The 24,193-nt window shown below is 33.6% G+C and overlaps 1 protein-coding gene across 1 annotated transcript in view; it reads left to right on the forward strand.

Moving 5' to 3' along the window:
* The window catches only part of CARNMT1 (carnosine N-methyltransferase 1), a 43,016-nt gene that overhangs the window by 15,837 nt on the left and 2,986 nt on the right, over nt 1-24,193 (forward strand). Inside the window, exons 4-7 of the mRNA XM_016146205.2 lie at nt 9,804-9,944; nt 10,861-11,039; nt 12,849-12,962; nt 23,646-23,749. Coding sequence (XP_016001691.1) covers nt 9,804-9,944; nt 10,861-11,039; nt 12,849-12,962; nt 23,646-23,749 — 538 coding nt within the window. The remainder of the gene's footprint in view (nt 1-9,803; nt 9,945-10,860; nt 11,040-12,848; nt 12,963-23,645; nt 23,750-24,193) is intronic.

Consider the following 24,193-nt stretch of genomic DNA (forward strand, 5'->3'; position numbering starts at 1 on the left):
ATAACCAGAGAAAAGGCCTGCCTTGTTTTCTGGCAGGCTTCTACTATGAGGAGTTGAGTGAATCTCTTGAATGTTTCTAATGTCTAACATTCTTATGTGTTAATACAATCACTTAATCACTTCAAACAATTACTTAAGAAAAATTTGTCCGTAAACCTGTATCTAGAAATGTGGCAGTGTAAAGTTTTCATCTGCATCTTATCTTTCATTTCATGCACATTGATTTTAGCAGCTCTACTACAGTAGGTTAGTAGGAAATCTTTGCAATATTAAGGAATACTCACATTCTTGAGGCACAGATATATAGTTACTTCTTCAGCATTAAATGAACTACTGTGTCTACAGAAAACCATTGGTATATTGGTATTGTCATCTGCAAGAATTAATGATTGAGAGTTTTTTTGTTGTTTAGCCAGCCTTTAGATATGCAATGGCTGCTAATCTACCTTGTTTGAATACCTGTATGTGTGTATGCCATGTAGATGGTCTTTAGCTGAATAAGAGTCATAAAAATCACTCACTGTATTTCTTTCTGCTTGTGGATAGTAATTTTTGGTATTCTGTGATAGAATTGCCTTCTGAAAACACTGTTTTGTTTTATATACTTGTGATTACTTAAAGCTTTCACTATTTTTATTCCATCATTGAGGACACTTTACTGACATAAATATTTCTTGATTAGACTTAACAGTGTTCTGAGTGTGAGACCCAGAAATAGCTTGGTAAGGAGTAATGTTGGAAGCACAATTGAATTTATTGTTATTTAAGCCATGTTATCAAATGTAAAAAAAAAAAAAAATGACCCTTGCTTATTTCTACATGTTCAAATATCTAATGTACAAGATTTAGGAGTAGAATAAGTAATAATTCATTGCCTTTTTTTTCTTACACTCTGCAGATACAATTTAGGAAGTTTTTTAGTGACATTTTTTTTCTAGAAAGAAGTTTATTCTTAGGCTTCAGAGCCAGACAGATTTCAAATATTTCAACTACTGGAACTGCTCAACATATATAGTACTCATCTTGCAAGCATTTAATTTACAGTTTTAGTGTCCATGGACTTATTAATGCATTTTGTATTCGTTTATTAGTGAGGACACAGTATGGTTGGGGCTTTTAATTTTTTATAGAATACTGTCTGTTTTCTTCATGCTTTTTATGCTCATTATTATGTCTGGATCGAAGATGGTTTGTCATAGATGAGATTGTATGATCTTCAACTCTTATTTTTGCATGTATTAATCCCTTATTTTTGCATGTATTAATCCCTTGTCAGATACATGATTAGTAAATACTTTCTTTCGTTCTGTAGGTTGTCTTTACTTTCCTGAGACTCTCCTTTGATGTACAAAATTTTATAATTTTGGTGAAATCCAGTTTATTTTTTTGTTGTTGACTGTACTTTTAATGGCATATCTATGAAACCAATGCCAAATTCAGTCATGAAGATTTTCCCCAATATTTTTTTCTGATAGTTTTATTTTTAGTTCTTAAGTTTAGGTCTTTGATTAATTTTGAGTTAATTTTTGTATATGGTGTAAAGTAAGGTCTAACTTCATTCTTTCAAATAGGGATAGCCAGTTTGCCCAGTACCATCTGTTAAAAAGACTGTCCTGTCCCATTGAATCGTCTTGGTGCTGTTGTTGAAAATCAATTGACCATTTAGGTGAGGGTTTATATTGAGGCTCCGTATTCTATTCCATTGGTCTATACATCTGCCCTTATGCCAGTACCATACTATTTAAATCTCTGTATCTTTGTAAATTTTGAGGTCAGGAAGCGTGAGTCTTACAATTTATTCTTTTTCAAGATTATTTTGGCAATTTGAGGCCCCTTGCAATTCCATATCAATTTTAGTATCAGCTTTTCCTTTCTGTGAAAAAGTCTTTTGGAATGTTGTTAGGTATTGTGTTGAATGTGTAGATTGTTTTGGACAGTGTGACATCTTAACAATGTTATTTCTTTCTATCCATGAATAGACGATGTGCTTCCATATATTTAACTTTTCTTTAATATCTTTCAGCAATGTTTTATAGTTTATAGTGTACAAGTTTTTCACTTCCTTGGTTAGATTTATTCTTAAGTATTTAATTCTTTTAGATGCTATCGTATATGGAATTGCTTTCTTAATTTCCTTTTCAGATCGCTCATTGCTGATGTGTAGAAATACAACTGATTTTTATATGTTGATCTCATATCCTGCAACTTTACTTAATTTGTTTATTGGCCCTAGTAGCCTTCTTGTGGATTCTTTGGGATCTTCTACATACAGGATACGTCATCTACGAATAGAGATAGTTTTTACCTCTTTTTTTTTCCCCCTTTAGAAGAGTGGCTCTGGTTAGAAGTTGTACACTATTGAATGTCAGTGGTGAAGGGGGCATCCTTATCTTGATTTTGGTCTCAAAGGGAAAGCTTTCAGTATTTCACCATGGAGTATGAAGTTAGCTGTGGATTTTTCATAAATACCCTTTATCGTATTGAGGAATTTTCACTTTATTCCTACTGTCCTGAAGGTTTTTATCATGAAAGGTGTTGCATTTTTGTCAAATGCCTTTTATGTGCCAAACGATTGTTTTTTTTTATTACATTGATTGATTTCCTTACGTTGAAGCAGCCTTGTATTACTGAGATAAATCCCACTTGATCATGGCAAATAATCCTTTTAATATGTTCTTGAGTTCAATTTGATAATATTTTGTTGAGGTTTTTTACTTTTATATGTATAAGGGATATACATCTTTTTTCTTTTGTGAAAATTCTTGTGAATTTTTTTTTCTTCTGATGCCTTTATCTATCTTTGGTATCAGGATAATCCAGACCTCATAGAATGAATTAGGAAGTGTTCCCTCCTCTTGTTTTTTTCTGAAAGTTTGAGAAGAATTGGTGTTTATTATTCTTTAAATGTTTAGTAGAATTCCAGTGAAACAATCTGGTCCAGGATTTTTCTTTGTTAGAAGGGATCTTTACCTTTTTGCCCATGGAATATTGAGGTGGCAGCATTGAAATCTGGTTTTAATTCTTCTTTATAAAATATGAAATCTTCCTCAGTAAGACTTGTTTTGAGGACTCATGTCTTAAGTTGGAATAACTAAAAATTATAGTTTTTAAAGGCTACCTGTGTGTTTACCTTAATAAGTGCTACAGTTAATTTTGTTATTTATCAATAGCCTTACAATAACTGTTCGACAACTTAGAATTATGATCTAATCTCTTATATTTCCTTATTTTTCACAAATTTTAAAAATGTTTTAAGTTTTTTGAACTTTTATAAACATTGTTGCTTCGAAGGGACATGATATCCTTAAAGTTTCTAGCTGGTGCTCTCTCTCAATATGTATATTCAGTGCTGTGTTCCATAAAATAATTGGTAATAGAAAAATAAGCTTCTGGAAACATAAAGTTCAGGTATTTTTCAAAATTCAAAAAGTTTCTGAAAAGTAAGATGTAAGAGAAAAATTAAATGTTTTTTCTTGTGAACAGGTAAAACATTTCACAGAGTTCAAAATTTCAAAGGATAAAGTCTCCTTCCCATAGGTATTACCCAGCCACCCGTTTTCCTTCTCCGAAAGTAATCAGTGTTATAAAAGTGGACAGGGACATCTAAACTTTAAATGAAGTGTGCCAAAATGTCAAACTCTTATTTTGCTATTCTTGAACCCACGGGAAAGTTACACATTTCTTCACATGTCACTTGTTTTGCCTGTTGAATTTAGATTGGTTTCCTTATAGTAGATAAGGTGAGCCATCAAAAAAACCTTAAAAAAAAACAGCTAATAAAACACAGTAAAGTCCGTGTTCATATTAAAGCGATAATTTTGCCATAAAAAGTAAACTCCAAGTCCTAGAAAAGGGACAGAAATATAGCCCTAGATTCTGAAGAATCCAGGTTGATTCCAAGTAAATCCTGATGAAGTTTAGATCTCAGGTAAATTTCCAGGATCCTGGTTGTGCCATAGCAAACATTTGATGTTTTTACACTCAGGCCGGATTGACTCAAAATTTATGCCAGCAAGCCTTTTGTGTTCTTTTCTTTCCGAAATTTCAATAAAAGCCTTTTCTAATTGAGCTGTCTATAAAAGATAATTTCCTTAAATATGTATAGAATTAACTATACTTGTAATTATTAAAATATTTTTCCTGTGAAAACACATTTGTCTTATGACTTTGTCCAATTTGTTCTTGTTTAGAATTTTTAAATTCCTGGTCTGCAAGCACAAGCAGCTTTGAAGTCACAGATTAATGTTTGTATTGGGGTCTATTTGTTACATAAGCAAATACTTTTTTAATTGCACTGCGAAACATTTCAGTAATTGTTGGCTTAGGAATTTAGTGCTATAAAGTTTATAGTTACTAATTAAAGAGAGATTCTTAAGTTTGAGTCTTAACTGAAATGACAAATCAGAACCATGTAGAATCAATCTCAGGAATCCTGAAAATTGGTGAATAGAAATCCTGAAAATTCCTAAAAATCTTAATTTCATCAGCTCTTTCTATTTTGGAAGAATTTTAAGTGATATGTTTGTGGGATGAAAATCTGTTGTCTTTGTCTAACATTTAATTTATGTCTTAGCACTCCAAGAAGATCCTGGTATACTACTGACAATATTGAATATATTTTTTATATTACTGGGCATAAGAAAAAATATGCTGAGCTTTAAAGAAGTATTTTTCCACTTAAAATAAGGACTATAAGCTATAATTTATGAAAGAATTATTTTAGCTAAATAAACCATTTTTAAAAAGAAAATGGAGGAAATATAGACTGCAAAAATGTCAGAGTAGCATAGAGACGGAAAATAGATTTCTCCCTCATCCTGAAAGCCCTCTTAGACCAAAGACCGATACTTATTTCAGGTTTCTTTCAAATCAAGATCTCAAAGCTTGTACACAATCCAAGATTTCAAGTGCTTACAAATTCAGAGGGGAAAAACAATTGAAGACTAATAACTTAGTAGAAAAAATAACATAAGTAGACAGTTCACAGAAAAAGAAATATAAGATGTTTAATCTCCTAAGAAAATTTAAATGTAAAAACCACACTCAGATGCTATTTTTCACTTACTACATTTCAAAGATTTAACTATTACTGAAAATGTGAGGAAACATTGCTGATGAAAGAAAAAAGTTAGTAAAATTTTATGGAGCCAACTTGGTAATATTTAAGAACAATGAAATAAATTTTTTGACTCTTGTAATTTAATTTTGGAGAAGCTTTCTACAGATACACTCTTGCCTATGGAAAATTATGCTAAGGGTGTAGTATTAACATACTAACTAAAGACAGGAAACAATCTAAATGCCCTTAATTAGTGGGTTTTGATACATTATTATACAATCATGCAATGGTATACTTATTCGGTCATAAAACAGATTAAGAAAGTTCTGTGTACTGATAGGGAAAGAGGTTCAAGATGTCTTAGATCAGGGTTGATAAACTTTTACTTACAGGGCCAGCTAGTAAATATTTTAGGCTTTGCAGGTACTGTGATCTCTGGTAACTGTTCAGTTCTATTGTCATTGGAATGCTGCCATAGATAGTAGATAAATGAATAGACATGACTGTGTTCCAATAGGAATTTACAAAAAACAGATGACTGACCTGTGGGTCGCAGTCGCTGACTCCTGTATTAAATGAAAGAAGCAAAGTGAACAACTTGGCATAAACGGTAGCACATGTGAATGAAGTACTGAAAGCATTGAGAAATGAGTTCAAGTTTTGCCTTGGAATATTTGAGAAAGACTTTCTATATAAGGTGATAATTTCAACTACGTTTCTATGGATGTGTAGGAACTCTAAAGATTAAGGTGAGAAAATGTTTTATGGAATTGGTGAAAAGTTGTTAGGCTGATGTGTGGAGTTCTTTGTTGGGAGTAAGGTAAGTTGGGATCATATTTTTGAAGGGACTAAATACTAATTCTGACTCCGAACCATTTTCTACTTTGAAAAAATTTTTCAACACCTAGTTCTAGTAAACGTTAAAATGTTGTTATATTAAGATTTTTTTTTTTGTATTTTTTAAAGAAACATTTCAGATGCAGTTGAAATTGCCCAGCAAACTATGTACAGAGCACATTCTTCTCTCCAGAGAAAACAGTTCACATGAATTTGTTTGTTACTCTACTCTTACCTTTCTGCATTAACAGTATGCTCATATAGCTGTAAATGTACATATATTGTGTTGTTCAGTATATTTTAAAAGTTCATCTAATGGTTTGTGATGTCATTTCACAATTTTTTTTTTTTTTTTTTTTTTACCCATATCTCTGTATGGACCAACTCTGATCAATGGAAATGTAATGCAAGCCATATATATACGTTAAGTTTTCTAGTAGCTACATAAAGAGGTAAACAGAATCAGATGAAGTTAACAATCTTGAATAACCCAGTATACATTTCTTTTTTTATACTAAGTCTTTGAAATCTGGTATTATTTTACACTTCCAGCGCACCTCAATTAGAACTTGCCACAGTTTAAGTATTCAGTAGCTGCTATCCACAAGGGGTTAGTGTCTTGTACTAATTGGACAGTGAATTGCTGTGATCAAAACTGAACCCCTTTGATGCTTGAAGGTAGTGCATACTCCTACCACCAGGGGTCAGCTAAGTGTCATCATGTTGACACAACAAGAGAAAGTACTTTGTTTTGGCATTTGCTAATCTGTGACTGCAATGTAAAAATCATTCTGTGTCCAATAAAGGAAACCTCTCAAGAATAATTACTGTTGGTAAGATAGGTGGAATGCAAAGGGTGGTGCAAATGTGAGCTATAGCCTCTTTAGACACACTATGACACAGTGGCTCTCTGTTCTGTCCTTACAAATGTACCTTTTCTTCTCCATTCTTGCTTGTCTGGAATGAACTATTATCCAGGAGTGTTACATTTGTAGTAAATACACTGCTTCTCCATAGTTACACCTTAAAAACTAGGTAAACTTGTTTACTTATTTTTGCTAATTATCTCCAGCAGACAATATCCAATTATTGAGCCACATATTAATTATATGCCTCTATTCCTGGTTTTCTCAGTTTTAGCTGGATTTAAAATCAGCTCACCTTCTAGGTCTATACTTAGATTTATATTTCTCTTTTTCTCCACAGAAATACCTTCATAGAAAAGTCCTAGATTTTATAAGGATCCATAGCAGAAACTTCTTAGATTGCCTTAGTTTCACATACATTATAATTAGATGGATTTTCTGTTACTCTGTTAATATGCCTTATATAAAGACCTAAGTGAAAAAAAAATCTAGCTAAGAACAAAGATTTAGGGAAAAATTCTCTCCATCTTGACTATATGTTGTTAATTCTTGATCATTTTTTCAATTCTGGAGAGTTTCGATGTCTCCTTTTATATGCCTACTGAAATCCTTTTTGTTGTGCTACAAATAATCGGTAGATCTAAAATAGGCTCTACTAACTCTGAAAATAGTGTCTTGATGTATTCTGCATTCCGTGGCTCCATGACAACCTTTCGATAGTGGGTTTATCCAGAAACTTTCTACCACAAGGCGGGGTATAGGGTTCTATGGCCCTGGTTAGTAAGAGAGAATTTGATAATAGCAGTAATAAAGTTAACTTTCCTTAGGTTAACAAAATAATAGTTGGTACCATTCTTAACAAAACTTTACCTTAAGGTTAACATGTTTCCTAATGTCTGCATGATATTTTTTGTTTTAATTAACATACAGTAAAATTTACCTTTTTTTAGTGTATATAATTCTTTTGAAATTTTAACACGTGGAGTTTTGTAACTACCAACAGGATACAGAAGTTTCATCACCCCTCCAAAAACATTCATGTTTCCCTTTGTGGGACACACTCTTCCCACCCTTTACCTATGGTAACTGCTGATCTTTCACTATAGTAGTATGTTCTCGAGACTGTCATAAATGGAATCATATAATGTTACCTTTTGAAATGAGCTTTTTGACTGAGAATAATGCTACCATGATTTCATTTAGGTTGTTCGCCACAGTAATTTTTTTACTCAGATTATCAGCCATTCAGAAATTGATTATTAGTGGTTATTTTTATGTAAAGATTTAAGTATTCTGGATTTACTTGCAAATCCTACTTTTGGTCACATTACTTTGGTGTTTAGAAAAAATCTAAGCTGATAACAGGCACGTAGGAAAAATGCATGTTTGGATTGGGCAAATGGGAACTGAAAAGAAATGGGTAATTCTGGATAGAAGGGGTTTTTGGTGTGTCTGCTGGGAATGGAAAATGAGAGAGGGAGAGACCTGGGTGGGGTGCCATACCCCTTTATTCAAGGGGTAGCACAGAATTCTATAGCTAGGAGTTTTTCAAATTCTAATACTAAACTTTTACACGTTTTTGTTAGATAACCGATATAGGTAGGCCTGAACAAGGTGAGAGGATGTACCCATTCTCTTCATTAAAAATTAAAGTGCTCGCACACTTGCACACATATACACACACATGCATACACACATTATGTATAGTCTGGAATGAGAAGAAAGCATTTTATTTCAGTGAAAACTATTATATGGCACCTTGATATTAGTTTGCTGTTATCAAGCATTATAGGATGTCCTACTAATCATAATAAGCCTATTTGTTAGAAATCATTTTTTAAAATTTTAGTTTATGCCTTATTGTACATATACAATTCAACAGTGAAACAAACTAAATAAACTTAAGGTTTTTATTCAGATATATATTTCATATGTTAAGACTGAATAACCCTGGGAAAATTCCCATGTTACTATATTTGTAGAATGAATTTTCAAAAGCCCCATAGTTCTGTGTGTGTTTCATTTCAAACTGGGAAATGCAAAGATTATCATAAGGCTGCTAGTAAAGAGCCTTGTTATTAGGAACATGCCAAACTTAAAAGACCACGTGGTTTAAAGATAAAGAATTACACATGGGAGTAGATTTGGAAATTGGATTTGGCTTATGAACTAAATTATTAGGTGGATACAGACAATACTGAAATTCTTTTTTAATTGTCATGACAGTTGATACGTTTTTTTCATTGGTTTTCAGTAAGAATACCATTTTAGTTTCCTTAGCGTTATATTGATTTGCCAGAAGTCCAGAGAAAGGTCTTTGATTTGCTAAGACTAATTTTTAGCAATTTGAAAATGGAATGGATTTTATAGCAAAGAGAATTTGTGATGGTAGAGTGATGCTTATAAGTGGAGAACAGTTTGGTTGTACTCCTGGTTGTGATATATTTGCTATTGTATATGCTCAAGTAGAAGGCAGTTCCTCATTTTCCCCATGAGATTATCCTCTCTCTAAATTCTTTTTCCAACTGAAATATAAGCTTTTAAAGATATACCTGACACATTAAAATTTATATATTTAATCTACATAAACCGTTGTATTAGATATAGAATTTAGAAATAAAGTTATGTTTTGTTTTACTGTCTGAGATGATAAAATAATTTTGTTAGTCTCTTTGTATGTATTGGAATCCCTTTGGGATAATTTGTCTTCCTAAGACAGTTGTTCAGGTGACAGCTACTAGGAATATGAGTGCCTTCATAAGTCTTCAGATCTAAGGTGACTACATTTTTTCTGAAAAACAATACTTTGGGGATAAAACCTTCACCCAATATCTGAACATATAATAATTCCTTATACTTTTATTTTTCATTGATATTTAGAAGTACTTCTCAATTTTAAGTAGTCACAGTCTCAACTGAGCTTATTATTAAATATCTAAGTTTTTAGTTGTTAATGTGGATTTTATTTTGTTTTGTTTTTTGTTTTTGTTTTTGTTTTTTTCCTTTAAGGGGTTGGACATAATTGCCTTATTTCATTTCAGGGATCCATCTAAAGTAAATATTCTGGTACCTGGTGCTGGACTAGGAAGACTGGCCTGGGAAATAGCTATGCTAGGTTATGCTTGTCAAGGAAATGAATGGAGTTTTTTTATGCTCTTTTCTTCCAACTTTGTACTCAACAGGTATTTAATTTACTTTTTGCTAGAAATGGTAATTTCTCAGAATCAGATTGACTTACCTATTTTTGAACAATTCTGAATTTGAAGATAAGTACATAGTGTTTAATTATGATATATATCATGAATATATCATATTAAAATCGGTTTGCTTATACAATCATCATTTTACTCAATTGCCTAGTTAACTGAATTTTGAATAGGATGGGTGACTTTAGAAAGTAATTTGGCATTCCATGGAACTGAAATGATTTCTGTGCAGAATTTTAGGTCTAAATAGGATCCAAGAAGGAGTATTTTCTCATTGTTCCTTAAACGTCTTCACTCATTTGTTTCTTCAGTGAAGTAAAAGTGCAGTGCAGCAAACATAACTTTTTTACCGTAATCAAATTCTTAGAAAATGGCCAAGTAAGTTCACATGACTGAGTTGGAAAGATCTCTCGGAACTTCTGTGGCCTCTTTTAGTAAATTGTGGACAAGAATTGTTATTTTTAAAGCTAGGAGAGATGCGTTAGAGAAAAAGTAAATAGCTGCCTGTTAAATATGTTGTCTTGGTGGCAGTGTGAGTTAGGGGATAATGAGAAGATAAAAAGATAGGTAGCAAGCAACACCCATACCATTTTTGAAAAACTACTTGGACTGTTTTTAACTTGAGTTTGAAGTTTGGAAATACATTTTTAAAACTTTGAATGAACAACGCATTTATATCTCTGAATTTACTTCAATTTTTTTTTCTGTCTTTTAATTCATGATTAGTTACTCATCTGCATGTGTATGTGCATTTTCAGATAATTGGGTGGGGTGTAGTGGTACCATTTAAAATATTAAGTAAACCTTCAAACGGATTGTATTTTAGTGTTGAAAGTAGATTTTCTTGGTAAAATATTTAGTTAACACTGAATTTTATGCTCATATTTTGCAGATGTTCTGAAATTAATAAATATAAGCTTTATCCTTGGATCCATCAGTTTAGCAATAACCGGAGGTCAGCTGATCAGATTCGACCCATCTTTTTCCCTGATGTTGACCCCCACAGTCTTCCTCCTGGTTCTAACTTTTCTATGACAGCAGGAGATTTTCAGGAGATATACTCAGAATGCAGTAAGTCCAAAGCAAGCATTTTAAAGGTCTTGTCCTTTATTCTAAATTTAATAACTAATTTTATCCTAAGCCAAACTTTTGGTCATTTCATTTGATGGTACACTGCAAGGTATACATCAGTGACAATTTAGACTATTTTAAAGGTCATATATAAGGCAGTGATAGGAAATATAAAGAAATAGAAGATCCCACAATTAAGGAATTTAGACTCTACTGAGGCTTTTAATAGAAGATAACATGTAAACAAAGTTCAAATGATTAATGAATGTAATAAAGTTGGAAATAAGTTAGTGCGAGAAGAGAGTTATTTGTGGAGACGCTGTAACTTGAAGGATAAGGAGGAATAGCATTCCAGGAAGGTAAAAGTACAGCGATACAAATGAATAAGGTAATCGGGACTTGTAGAACAACCTGACTGAAAGGGAAGGAGAGAGGTTTATATGTGAATTTAATGAGAGAGATGACTAGAGAAGTAGTTTGGTTCCAGATTGTGGAGGACCTTTATAATCAAGCGATAAAGTTTAGACTTCAACCTTGCAAACTAGTGAAGAAATTTGGCCGGGAATTGGAGAAAGGGAAATAAATAATAATGAGGTCAGCAAATCATTCATTTAATAAGTATTTGTTGAGCACTTGATAAGTAGCAAGTATGTTCTAGGCGTTGGAAAGAGCAATAAGCAAAACAAATCCCTGTACACAGGGAACCTTACATATTCTAGTAGGGAGAGAAAGGCAATAACAAATTAATAGTGTGAGGAAGAGGACAAAGGCAGGGTAAAGGGGGTAATGAGTACTGGGGGAAGGGCTGCGGTTTTGTATAGCTATCAGGGAAGGCCTTTCTAAGAGCAGAACTTAAAAAATGCTGAGCATAGAACCTCAAAAAAGTGAACAGGCAAGCCATTCAGATATTTGGGGGAAAATGTTGCCAACAGGGAGAGGCAAGGGAAGGAGGATTAGGGGGGTAGAAGGGCACTTGTTCTACTCAAGGAAGAGCAGGAGAGTAGGTTGGACTGTTGTTCAGCTGGGGTGTAGTTAGTGGTAGGCACAATGGTGGGAGACGGGGGTTAGAGAGGGTTTGGTCTTGGCAAGGACTTTGAATTGTACTCTGAGAGAGGTGGAAAGCCTTGGAGCGATTGGAGCAAGAAAGTAACAAGATAGTAAAGGTTTTGTTTATTTTTCTCTGAACTCTGACATTTGGGAAACCTATACTCTGAAAGTACCTTTATTGTACCAGCATATACAGACACCCACCTTCAGTTCAGTCTCTTCTTGTGCCAGCCCACAATCTCCAAGAGACTGTTCTCCGCTGGGTTCCTACCCACTTTTTCTGATTGCCGCCATCTCCCATTTTCACTAGCAAGTCTCCAAAGAACTGGTGGATGTTTAAGTATTTTGATGCCATTTGTTTTCAGTCGCCAACAAGTCTAGTCTTTCTGAAACCTTTCAGAATTGGTAGTTAACACTGGTTGATATCACAATTCAAAATTCAAATGACTATGATTTCATTTTCACTGATTTTAAGTGAAGGCTAGAAGTTGAATCAGTCATAAAATATATATCATTTGGTAAAGCAATATAGTGATATAGGTTATCAAAATGATTTCTAAATAAAAACATTTATGCATTGCAAAGTATCTCATAAAGGATTATTTGGTTATCTTGATTATAATAGTTGATTGGAGAAGTTTAGCTTCTATATCCCTGCAGTTAGATATTAATATTCTATAAGAGGTAACTGGCATATTTATGCAATTAAAAGAAAAGTCAAAATAACATTACAAATGTAGTAATTTGATTTTCCTTGAATAGATACCTGGGACTGTATTGCTACCTGTTTCTTCATAGACACAGCCCACAATGTAATTGATTACATTGACACAATATGGAAAATACTCAAGCCAGGTGGAATTTGGATAAATCTAGGTAAGTTCCTCAGTATTTATTAGGATTTTACACATTAATCTGAATACTTAACAGATATCCTACATTTGGTAACTTTACAATACCAAATCTTCATGAAAATTATGTTGTACAAATTTTAAAACCTCTGCAGTTTCCTTTCCTTTGGACTGCATCCTAATTAATGATGAAGTTCCTCCAATCCTAACTAGTTGTTCCAAATGCAGTGGAATCCCCAAAAGTTGTATACTCATACTAGGTCAGTCTCACGGCAGTAATAATTTCAATGAGTACTAATTATTAATCTGATGATAATCATTACCTGATTTTCCCTAACCCCCCCACTTTGAGAACCTTGTTAAGAAGAAAGTATTCTTTTTTTCTTTAAGTAATGAAAGATTTGAGGGAAAGCACTTATCTTTCCTATGGAAACTCCTCCCAGTACGTATGATAACTTTTTTTGACTCTTGAGTTTAAGAAAGAATAGAAATATCTTATATATGCAAAAAACTTTACTGCATCCTACTTCTAGGTGCTGGAAATCAAATGATGAATATGACATGGTCTCTCCCATCAAGACTCAGGGAAATTGCCAGTTTTATCCTCTTTCTTTAAAGGGAGAAGAATAATAACATCAAGATAAAACATCCTGTCTTTTTTAGTGAGATATATAATTCATGTTAAGAAAGATACGAGGGTTAATATACTATATAAAAGTCAGATATGCATTGTTTGAGTATCTAGCCTTCAGAATAGGTTTTGTTTTGTTGGTGGATTCAGTCACCTCTTTTCTTAATGATTCGACTTTACCAAAAATTTTGCCAGTAGGACTAAGTCTGTGGGTAGTAGTAGGCCTTTTCCAAACTTCCTTTAGAGAGCAGCTAGCTGTAAAATGTAATCAAAATGGAACCAATTATCTCAAACCGTGGGTCATCTTTATCAGAAAAGTGTTTATTTCTTTTCCTAAGGAATGACCGAAGGATAGCATTACCTACTGGGTGTTTGCTCACTGTGGGTTAGGCCACTTATAAATACCTCGTGTAATCTCAAAACAATTCTATGTTGAAATGACATTAGTACTATTTTATTGTTTAAGATACTGAGTCTTGGTTAAGTAGCCAGCAGAAAGGCCCTGGACCTTACATATGGCAGAGTCAGACTTATAGCCCAGATCCAACCCTTTGAATGCCTAACCAGTGTGTGGGCTTGCACTGAATCAGTTTATACTTAGTGTTAATTTGGCTGTATTTATGTGATTAAAATTTTTGATCCCAGTTACTCAGTTATGGTAAGGTTTTGTGTATTTCCAAAGCTATTTGACTTTAACTTTCCTTTTAAACATTTATTTTATTAGTTCATTAATATTTTACTGAGTTATATAATAACCATAATTATAACTGCCTGGAAAAAATAAAATCAGCCCTTGGTAAGCATACTATTTGATAAGAGTAGACATGCTGGGGCAAGGCCTATGACGATCAGAGGTAATGGGGCATGTTGGTTAAGGGGAATCAGTTAGGAGAGCTTCCACTCTTCTTACCACAGAGTTTCTAAAACGATTTTGGGAATTGGAACAGTGGAGAAATACAGTCCTTAACAAGAGTTATTTGGAAGGTTAATACTTTCTATAAGTCCTTTCCATGTATAAGTTAAAGAATTTAAAATATAATAATAATCTCAGAGTCGATTTTTCCTTAAATATGGGTATCTATTTAGTATTAAATATAGGTATCTATTTAGTATTCGTCACTTTTTATGCCATGTACTCCTCCCTTATTTCATATTACTTCTGCCCAATCCTATGGCTTCTTTTACTCTTTCAATTCCCAGTCTGAATCTCTGGTCCAATTATCTCTCTTATCCTTCAAACCACTATGTCCAAATTGGATGTAGCACAGATACTTCTAAATCGTGTTTCTCAAGAAAATGATCCCTGTGCTTCCCCCTTGCTTTGTCTGTTCTATCTCAAATTCTCACAATCAGAAGACCTTTAGGAGGGAGATTTACTTCACTCCTCTTCATACTTATCATCTGTACCAAGTCAGTCTGCAAATTGTATCTCCTAAAGCTCCCTAATAGCTCTTAATTCTCTTTCTTCTTTCTCAGGGTTTCTCAATTGTGGCACTATTGACATTTGAGACTGGATCTTTCTTCCTGTGGGGATGGGGAGGGTTGTCCTGTACACTGTAGGATTGTTAGCAGCATCTCTGGCTTCTACCTACTAGATTCCAGTAGTACTTCCCCAGCTGTGGCAACCAGAAATGTCAGCTGAGACTAACTTCATGCTAGTACCTTAGTCTAGGCCTTAATCATTGCTTGCCTGGATTACTGCAGTAGTTTCCTTAAGGGTATCCCTACCTTCAAGTTTTCGCCAACCCTCCATGCCCTTTTCAGTTCTCCATATTACCAGCAGAGTGATCTTGCCAACATGCACATCTGTTTCTGTCAGACTTCCTACCTAAAAGCTTAGCTTTCTAGTAACCTAAACTCTTCAGGATATGTACAGTATCCCTTGTGATCTTTCTCCTATCTTCTGTCTTTGCTTCATTTTTTTTTAATCTAGGTATAACTGGCACACAATATTATATACAACAGTTTCAGATATACAACATAATTCAATATTTGTATATATTGCAGAATGATCACAATAAGTTAACATCCATTACCATACATAATTATAAGTTTTTTTTTCTTGTGATCAAGACTTTTAAAGATTTATTCTCATAGCAACTTTCAAGTGTTCATTACAGTATTAACTATAGTTACCATGCTGTACATTATATTCCCATGATGTAACTGGAAGTTTGTACCTTTTCACTCCCTTTACTCATTTTGCCCACCTCCACCTCTGGCAAATGCCAGTGTGTTCTCTGTGTCTGTGAGCTTATTTTTTTGTTTGTTTTTGTTTTTTAAGATTCTACATTTAAGTGAGATCATATTGTATTTGTCTTTTTTCTGACTTACTTCATTTAGCACAATTCTCACAAAGTCCATCCATGTTGTCACAAGTCACAATTTCATTCTCTTTTATGGTAGAATAATATTCTATTGTATTATAGTATATACCACAACTTTTTTTATCCATTCATCTATCAATGAACATTTAGGTTGTTTCCATATGTTAGTTACTGTAAATGCTGCAGTGACCATTGGGGAGTGTATATATCTTTTCAAGGTAGTGTTTTGTTTTCTTCAGTTAAATACCCAGAAGTGGCATTCCTAGGTCATATGGTAGTTTTGTTTTTAATTTTTTGAGCAAACTTCATACTGTTTTCCCTAGTGGCTGCACCAGTTTATATACCACCAACAGTACACTAGGCTTCCCTTTTCTTCATATCCTTGCCAACATTTGTTATTTCTTGTCTTTTTGATAATTACCATTCTAACAGGTATGGGGCGATTTCTCCTTGTGGTTTTCATTCACATTACCCTGATGATTACTGATGTTAAGCATCTTTTCATGTATCAGCTTTGTTTTTGTTTACCACCCCTTTGCTGACCTCAAGTGCCAGTCCTTAGACCTAGAAAGCCCTTTCTCATTCTATTTGGTTCTTTCCTATGTACTCTTTATCACTTAGCTCAGAGCTCAGGTGATTCTTTTAGGTTGAGTTAAGTATTCTGCATTCCTCTTCTATATTCTCACAGAATCTCTCAGTAACATTTAACACATTGTGGTGGTGTCACCCATATATTTTTGTTTCCTCTGCTATTTTCTAATCTTGATGAAGGCAGTAATCTAATGCCTCCCGCCTTACCTTGTACAGAGCCTGACAACTAGTAGATATTTAGTGACTTATGTGTATAAGTGAATGTATTGTTTTGAAATTTGAAAGAGAGAACAAAGAAATGTTAAGCTGCCACAGAGGATTGACTGACGTTCCAAGAGACATGCTAAAGTGGCATTTATATTGGTTAATAACATTCTCATGGTTTTGGCTTTAATCTGGTAGACCTGGAAAATTAATTTTATTTGTAAAGTGAGAGAACATCAGCCCCTTGAGAATGATTTCACCTTAACCATGCTTACATAGACCAGAAAGTCAGTATATTGATGTATAATGAGAAATGTAATTGCCATTCATTCTGGTATACCAAATAAAAATTTACATTGGAAGTTAAGTGATAATGAAAATATTGCCCAGATTTTATGAAATCAAAGTTTGGAATATTATTAATGTATAAAATGCTTTAAGGGAAATTTGAGGTACTCTTTAACTTTCCCAGGTTACATAAAGCTAGTGAGCTTTTTAAGGGAACTGGTATGCATAGGTCCTTTGGGAAAGGCTATGATTTGGCAAAATGCAGACTACCTGTGCATCCTGTTTTTAGTTTTTCATGAGGGCCAATACCCATTAGATGCATTTATATATAATCTATTTTAAAAAGTGGGACATGGGGTAGTAGAGGGCAGACAATTAAAAAAATGCATCGAACGTCATCTGGAAGAATAAACAGATTAAAGTACCAAAGGAGATCTTTGTAAAGAATAATGAGAGATGGACTTTATCAGATTTTAAAGCATTATAAAGCTACAGAATATTTTTAAATGTGAGAGATTTTCTATAGAAGGTGGATGATTGAATACATATATTAGCTCCTCAGTGAGCTAGTTGAAATATAAAAATGTATAGAGAATAGTATAGATGCCCATTTCCAATCCATGCTCAGGCAGGAGACCAGTAGTTTAATTCACTGGAAAAAGTGAATGGGAAATGAGAATAATTTATGAAAGTTTGGCCTAGTAGAGAATGAATGTGAAAGGTAGGACAAAAAAAGAAGGGGATTAATTAGAAAATGATCAATCAGTGGCCACAAGCCCATCTCACTCCTATCCCTACCCTGTCAATAAAACTTTTTGCTGGGGTTTGAGTGGCAGCTGTCTGTTTTTGCACAGATGCAAACCATGTTTCTTATTTTCGAATGGGCATTTCAGAACAGTTACATCGGCTTTTTTTTAGTTAATAATTTTATGGTGTATCTTTTTCTAGCTCTTAAACCCTTTCTGTATCTTTGTTTTAGATGTCTCATACAGCATAGGGTTAAATTTTGTTTTAACCAGTCTAACAATCTGTGTCTCTTAACTGGAACTTTTAAAACCTTAAGTGTATAAATGGTTTAATCAACTTGTTCCAAATTTGGTAAATAGGACCCCCTTCAGGCTGGTCTCTGTGTCCTTTTGAACACCTCTTTTCTGGCATAACCAGGTATTCCATGCTTATCTTGCACTTTTTCTGCCCAGCCTAGATAAGCCATTTTCCCCAAGGATTCTTGGTTCTTTTAATGGGGAACAGTTTGTAGAAATGAAAATCTGGATTCTTCCACTGTGACAGTATTGCTTCTAGGCCTTTTCAGAAGCCAGGGGTAGGAAATATATGGATGTATCTGTCTATGTCTATAGAGATCATGAGTTCATACTGATACCTTTAGTTCCAAAATAATGCTAAGTATAGAGTACAAGGTTGGCAGATAGCTTTCAACACATGGAAAAGATTATTCCAGTGGCTTTAGCTTCTGTTTTCACTGTTGACGATTCGTCTATCTTAACTGTTGGTTCTTTAGAGGTAATCAGTTTTGTTTTTTTAAGATTTTTTTTTTCTTCATAGTTTTTCAGATTCAATGTTATATCTAGGTCTGAATTTTTCATTTTCAAACCTGGGTACAGTTTGTTAGTCTAACTGAATCTGTTAATTGACTTCTTTCATTAAGTTTGAAAAATTCTCAGCTTAAAACAGCCAGTATGAGGCAAGGTTAGCATCAAAATAAGTAACAGCACCATTTCTCAATGTATGCACTCTGCCTCATTCTCCTTCTTTTGAAAATGAAATTAAGTGTATTTTAGTCCTTTTTATTCTAGCTTCTGTATATCTTAACCACTTCTCTTAACTTGCTGTTTTTACTTTGCACTGCTTTCTAGATCATTTATTCGGATCTGTCTTCCTATTCACAAATTCTCCCTTTAACTATGTCTAATATCTTTATAACCACTGAGTTTTTAATTTTGGTCATTGTATATTTTATTTCTATATGTTTTGTATTTTACTCCTTTAAAAATTTTCAATTTTCTGTATATATTTTCAAGAGTCTTTAATTTCTTTGAAAATGTTGATTTCTTTGAAAATGTTGAATGTATTATGACTGATAATTCTAATATCTCAAATTTTTCCAGGTCGTTTTCTTCTTCTATTTTTCCTCGTTCTTGTTCATGGCTGTTTCCCTGGGCTGTTGACCTTAACCATTTGTTGCCCATTGCCCTTGAGAAATCACTTTTGGGGATATCCTAAAGTCTAGATTGAAGGTGTTTTTCTCCAAGGGAATTTGCATTTGCTTCTGCCAGAAGACTGGAACAATGTCAGATCAGAATAAAAGAATGTTAAATTCTGAATTAAATTAAATTAAATATTAAACTAAAATCCAAGGCTTATAAGACTACCCATGACTGCAAATCTATCCTAGGGTTAAAGCATGATTTACCATCTTTCTTGAATAGTTCTCTTTTTATTTTTATTTTTTCTCCTTGATTAGTAAGCACTAGGCCATCTTTCCTGTAGCCCCCTTGCATTAAAGGATAGAAGTAAGTTTACCTGTTTCTGACTCTGACCTTAAAGATAGCCCTTAAGAGTTCAGTCATAACATTTGGCGATCTGTCAGACTCCCTACCTTGGGCAGGCTGAAGACTTTGTTTTTTGTCCCCTTGGCCCAAAGAGTTTGTCAAATTGCAGGCCAGTTTTATCTGGATAGTCAGATACCCTCAGGCTAAAAGTGGGTATAGATTCACCTCTGGATTCCTGATAATTTCTTACTAACTTAACCAGGTATTCTTTGTTTCTAAGATTTTAAAATACATTTTATATACCAATTGTAGTTGTTTTCAATAGGAGTATTGGTCTGAACAACCTAAAATGCCTTTACAAGAAGCAAAAGTTTCTTTATATATATTTGAACTTTTATTTATTTTTTTATAATGAGCTCTATTTTTTTAATTAAAAAAAAAAAGTGGAAAGGGGAAAAAAGCAAAAGCCTACCCAGAAGTGAAATAAACAACATAAATGTACAAGTTATAAAAGAGTCAATATAAATGACACATAGGAAAAAAATTGTTCATCTTCATTTCTGGTCAAATAAATATAAATGAGATGCCGTTTTTCACTTACCGTATTTGGGTAGGTTTTAAAATTTTTACTTCAAGTTTAGATAAGGTACTGTGAGATTGGGTATGCTTATATATTCCTCTAGTAGGACTGCAATAAAAAAGCTTGCTGCAGGAAAAACAATTTATGGAAAAATCTTAGTTAGTACATTCGGTCACGGTTTGGCAAACTACAGCCCACAGACCAAATGTAGCCTGCAGCCTATTTTTGTATGGCCTACCAGCTAAGAATTGTTTTTTATATTTTAAAAGGATAGAGGAGAGGCAGAGACAAAAATAAGAATATGTGATAAGACTGTGGCCTACAAAGCCTGCAGTATTTGTCATCCAGCCCATTACATAATTGCATTCACTATTACATATGTTTGTTAGATTAATTATACTTATAGAAGTCTGTCAGAAGAAAATAAGATATGAGCAAAGACTAAAGGCTAATTAATGGACAAACATACTCAGCAAAAACTTAGACTGAACCTACATTTCTAACAGTAATGAAATGGATAGATAGTCATAAGATAGCCATATAGTAAAATCATTCTTCAGAAATAATTAATGAAATAGGGAACTCTTCGTAATGAAGTGTAAGATGCAAAACTATATATGTAATATCTCATACTGATGCAGTAGGAAAGACTACAAGGAGATACAATGTATTTTCAAGTGGTTATGAGGGTTAAGATTATAGATGGGTTTGATTTTATTTTGATGCTTTTTTTCATATTATCTCAGCTTTCTATTAAGAGCTTATTTATAATCAAGGGAAATTTTTTTTTTTTGCTCCTTCTGTTAGATACACTAAAAGAATACGAAGAGATAGAAGAGTTGAAAATAACCTCTGTTAGGAGTGTGTCCATGTTTTTATTCATCTTTATATATCCAGTACCAGGCATTTGTTAAGTGCATGGTAAACATTCATTTAAAGAGTGTGTGACTAGGTAATAAATACGAAATTGCTCAGCCTTAAGGAAATGCAGCCGAAACTATGTATAGCCTATCATTTTATCCTTGATAGATTACCAAATATTTTGTTCAGTAAAAATACTTATTGTCTTTTTTCAAGTCACATTTTTTGGAGGTATAATTGACATAATAAAATTCACCATTTTTTTAAAAATGTACAATTCAATGCATTGTAAAAACTAGGTCATGTAACCATTACTCTGTCAAGACAGGGAACATTTCTACCCCCCCCCCCAAAAAAAAAAACCTCCTGTGCCCCTTTATAGTCAGTTCCCTCCTCTCACCCCCAATACATAGCAATCACTGTTCTACTTTCTGGTACTATAATTTACCCTTTTACAGAATATCATATAAATAGAATTATACAGCACATTATTTTTTTGTGTCTGGGTTCCTTTACTTAGCATAATGCTTTTAAAATTCATCCATTTTGTTTCATGTACAAGTAGCTTGTTTCTTTTTACTGCTGAGTAATATTCCACTGTATGGATGTACTATATTTTATTAATTCATTCACTGATTGATGAACATTTGGGTTGTACCCAAATTATAATTTTGAGTAAGTTCTATAAACACTTGAGTGCTTTATGTGGCCACAAGTTTTCATTTCTCTTGGGTAAGCACCTAGTGGTAGAATTGCTGGGTCAGATCTGGTGCATGTATTTGAAATTTTACAAGAAACTCCCAACCTGTTATCCAAAGTGTCTGCACCATCGCATTCCCACCACTTGCTAAGGTGTTGAAGCAAGTGCTCAGCATTGCAATTGTGAGTGAAAACTGTTTTGTCACTTGGAAAGCATTTTGGCAGTTTGAATCAAGTCAGTAAAAGTGTTTATTCCCTTCAACTTGGAAATTCCAACTCAAGAAATGTCTTTATAAAGAAAAATCTGAAATATGCACAAAGATATTAAAGTACAATTTGTAGTAGGAGACTATGTGTAACTGTACATTCACTGTTAAGCTGGGCATTATGGTGGATTCAAAAGAAACTTAAGACATAGTCTTTCATTCATGTAGCTTGTAATTTAAAAAACAGTGCTAATTACATGAAAAATAATCAGTGAGGAGTGCAACATTGTGTTAAATTGAGTTTTACAGTATGCTAGCTATATCGAGGGAATAAGCAGTAGGGCTGGAAACTTGGATGAAATTATTTTAAAACTTGATTTTAGCAAGGTTTTGGAGCATGGCTAAAGCTTGAATTGGAGAATTGGAGCTTTCTAGGTGGAACACAACATGAGTAGAAATAAAATATGGCTTAAGTATGTAAGAATTAAGAGAATATTTTCATATAGAGATAATAAAACAATAGTGTAGGGTTTTAAAATAACAGAGCAAAAGCAGCATACACTTTAGAGCTGGAAAGACTGCTATGAGGCTCTGCATTCTAATAAAAATGCTTCAAAGTCTTCAGGGTGGTATGATGCAGCAGGTGCTCAGTAAATGGTAGCTACTGTCATTTTTACTAGTACTAATAAAACTAACAGGAAGTCAAGCTTGATAGGGTAGTTAGATAGGAAAACATATTTTGAAAAGAGCACTAATATATAAAATATATTTATAATCATTTTTTTCCTAGTTGTTTATGTAGAATAAAAGAGAGAAGAAGAATAAAAAATTTTAACCCTAAGTAATTATATTCCACAGATTTATGAGCCTTTTGGGAGCAGAAACCTTGTCCGATTTGTTACATTTATCTTCTGTGATTAGCACATTGTATGAGGAGTGGAGATGGGGTGTGGGTGGTGGGTTGGTCACGGATTTATTAACCCAATGAAAGGTAAAGAGAAGATTGTCTAGATTAGCCCTGAAGTATAACTGTGGAATGATAATATTGCCTGGGTGAGGCTGATGGATTGGAAAATATGTGAGAGATTAAGGGATTGGCAACTCCAGTTTCGGGCAGATGATAGTTTCTTGGATTTATGGAATGAGAGAATAGAAAAGCGGAAATGTTATTTTTAAAAAGTTGTAATAGCTGTCATTTAGTGCCTTCTGTACGCCAAGGGTATTGCAAATTATTTTATATTAGAGTCGTTACAGGTAGCGCAGAATTAGTGACTTGCCAATAGGAAAACGATTAATTGGTGTTAGAGTTAGGATATGAGCTGTGTATTTTAAAACAGCTTACTATCATAGCTTCCTTTCATGAAGTCTTGCTTATAACTCCTTGCTCCCCTACTCCCACCTGCTAGCTTGAGGACCTGTCTCAAACTATGTTTGTAGCCATAGTTTTGCATTTCATTCTGGAATTATAATTACAGTGTACCTTTGGAATTTGGGCATTTAGCATTTTCTGCTTCAGCTGATCTTCAGTAACTTAAGAGTTACAGCTATAACACCCATGATATGGAGAATCAGTACAAGACTGGTGTACCAGAGGCACGCACTCCTGTGAAAGGCCCGCACTGGAATGTAAATTACTGGCCAAAGTTTTAGGGGTCTGGATATACTCCTTGGCAAATATAAATGCTCTTTATTTCTCCTTTTTATATTTGTTCATCCACTACCCAACTTAATCACTCAATTTGGAGTTCAGTGTAACAGTGCTACAAGTGCATGTTTATATTCAAGTAATTCATAGTATCTTTAAACCGTAGGTCCTCTGCTGTATCACTTTGAAAATTTGGCGAATGAACTTTCCATAGAATTGAGCTATGAGGATCTAAAAAACGTTGTTCTGCAGTATGGATTCCAGCTAGAGGTAAGGATGGAATAAAGTATCGCCGAAGCTTAACTTATAAAGCACTTAAACAGGAATGGTGATATTATGACATTTACTGGCTTTACCTCTTAACCTCTGTTTTCTCATCAATAAAGTGAAAAGAAAATAATATTTAGTTTTTAGAATTATAAATATTTAGGATAATGTGTATGTAAAAGGAAAACTATATCCCTGGTGTAATCATGTTTCAATAAATGTTAGCAGATCATCATCATAGTACTGGCCTTTGTAGACTGATAGATACCAAGTAAATTAGGCTCTGGGGAAAAAGATGGGAGTGGGAGGGTAGGTGTAAGAGGGATATGGTTCACTATATGTGCTTTTGCACTATTCAATCTTTTTTTATTGTGTGCATTATTATAAGATTTTATGATACTTTGACTATTGTGTTTTAGTTGTGTGCTTATTTAGAAACATTCCATT

Source organism: Rousettus aegyptiacus, unplaced genomic scaffold (genome assembly GCF_014176215.1).
Source record: "Rousettus aegyptiacus isolate mRouAeg1 unplaced genomic scaffold, mRouAeg1.p scaffold_m13_p_3, whole genome shotgun sequence".
Taxonomy (NCBI): domain Eukaryota; kingdom Metazoa; phylum Chordata; class Mammalia; order Chiroptera; family Pteropodidae; genus Rousettus; species Rousettus aegyptiacus.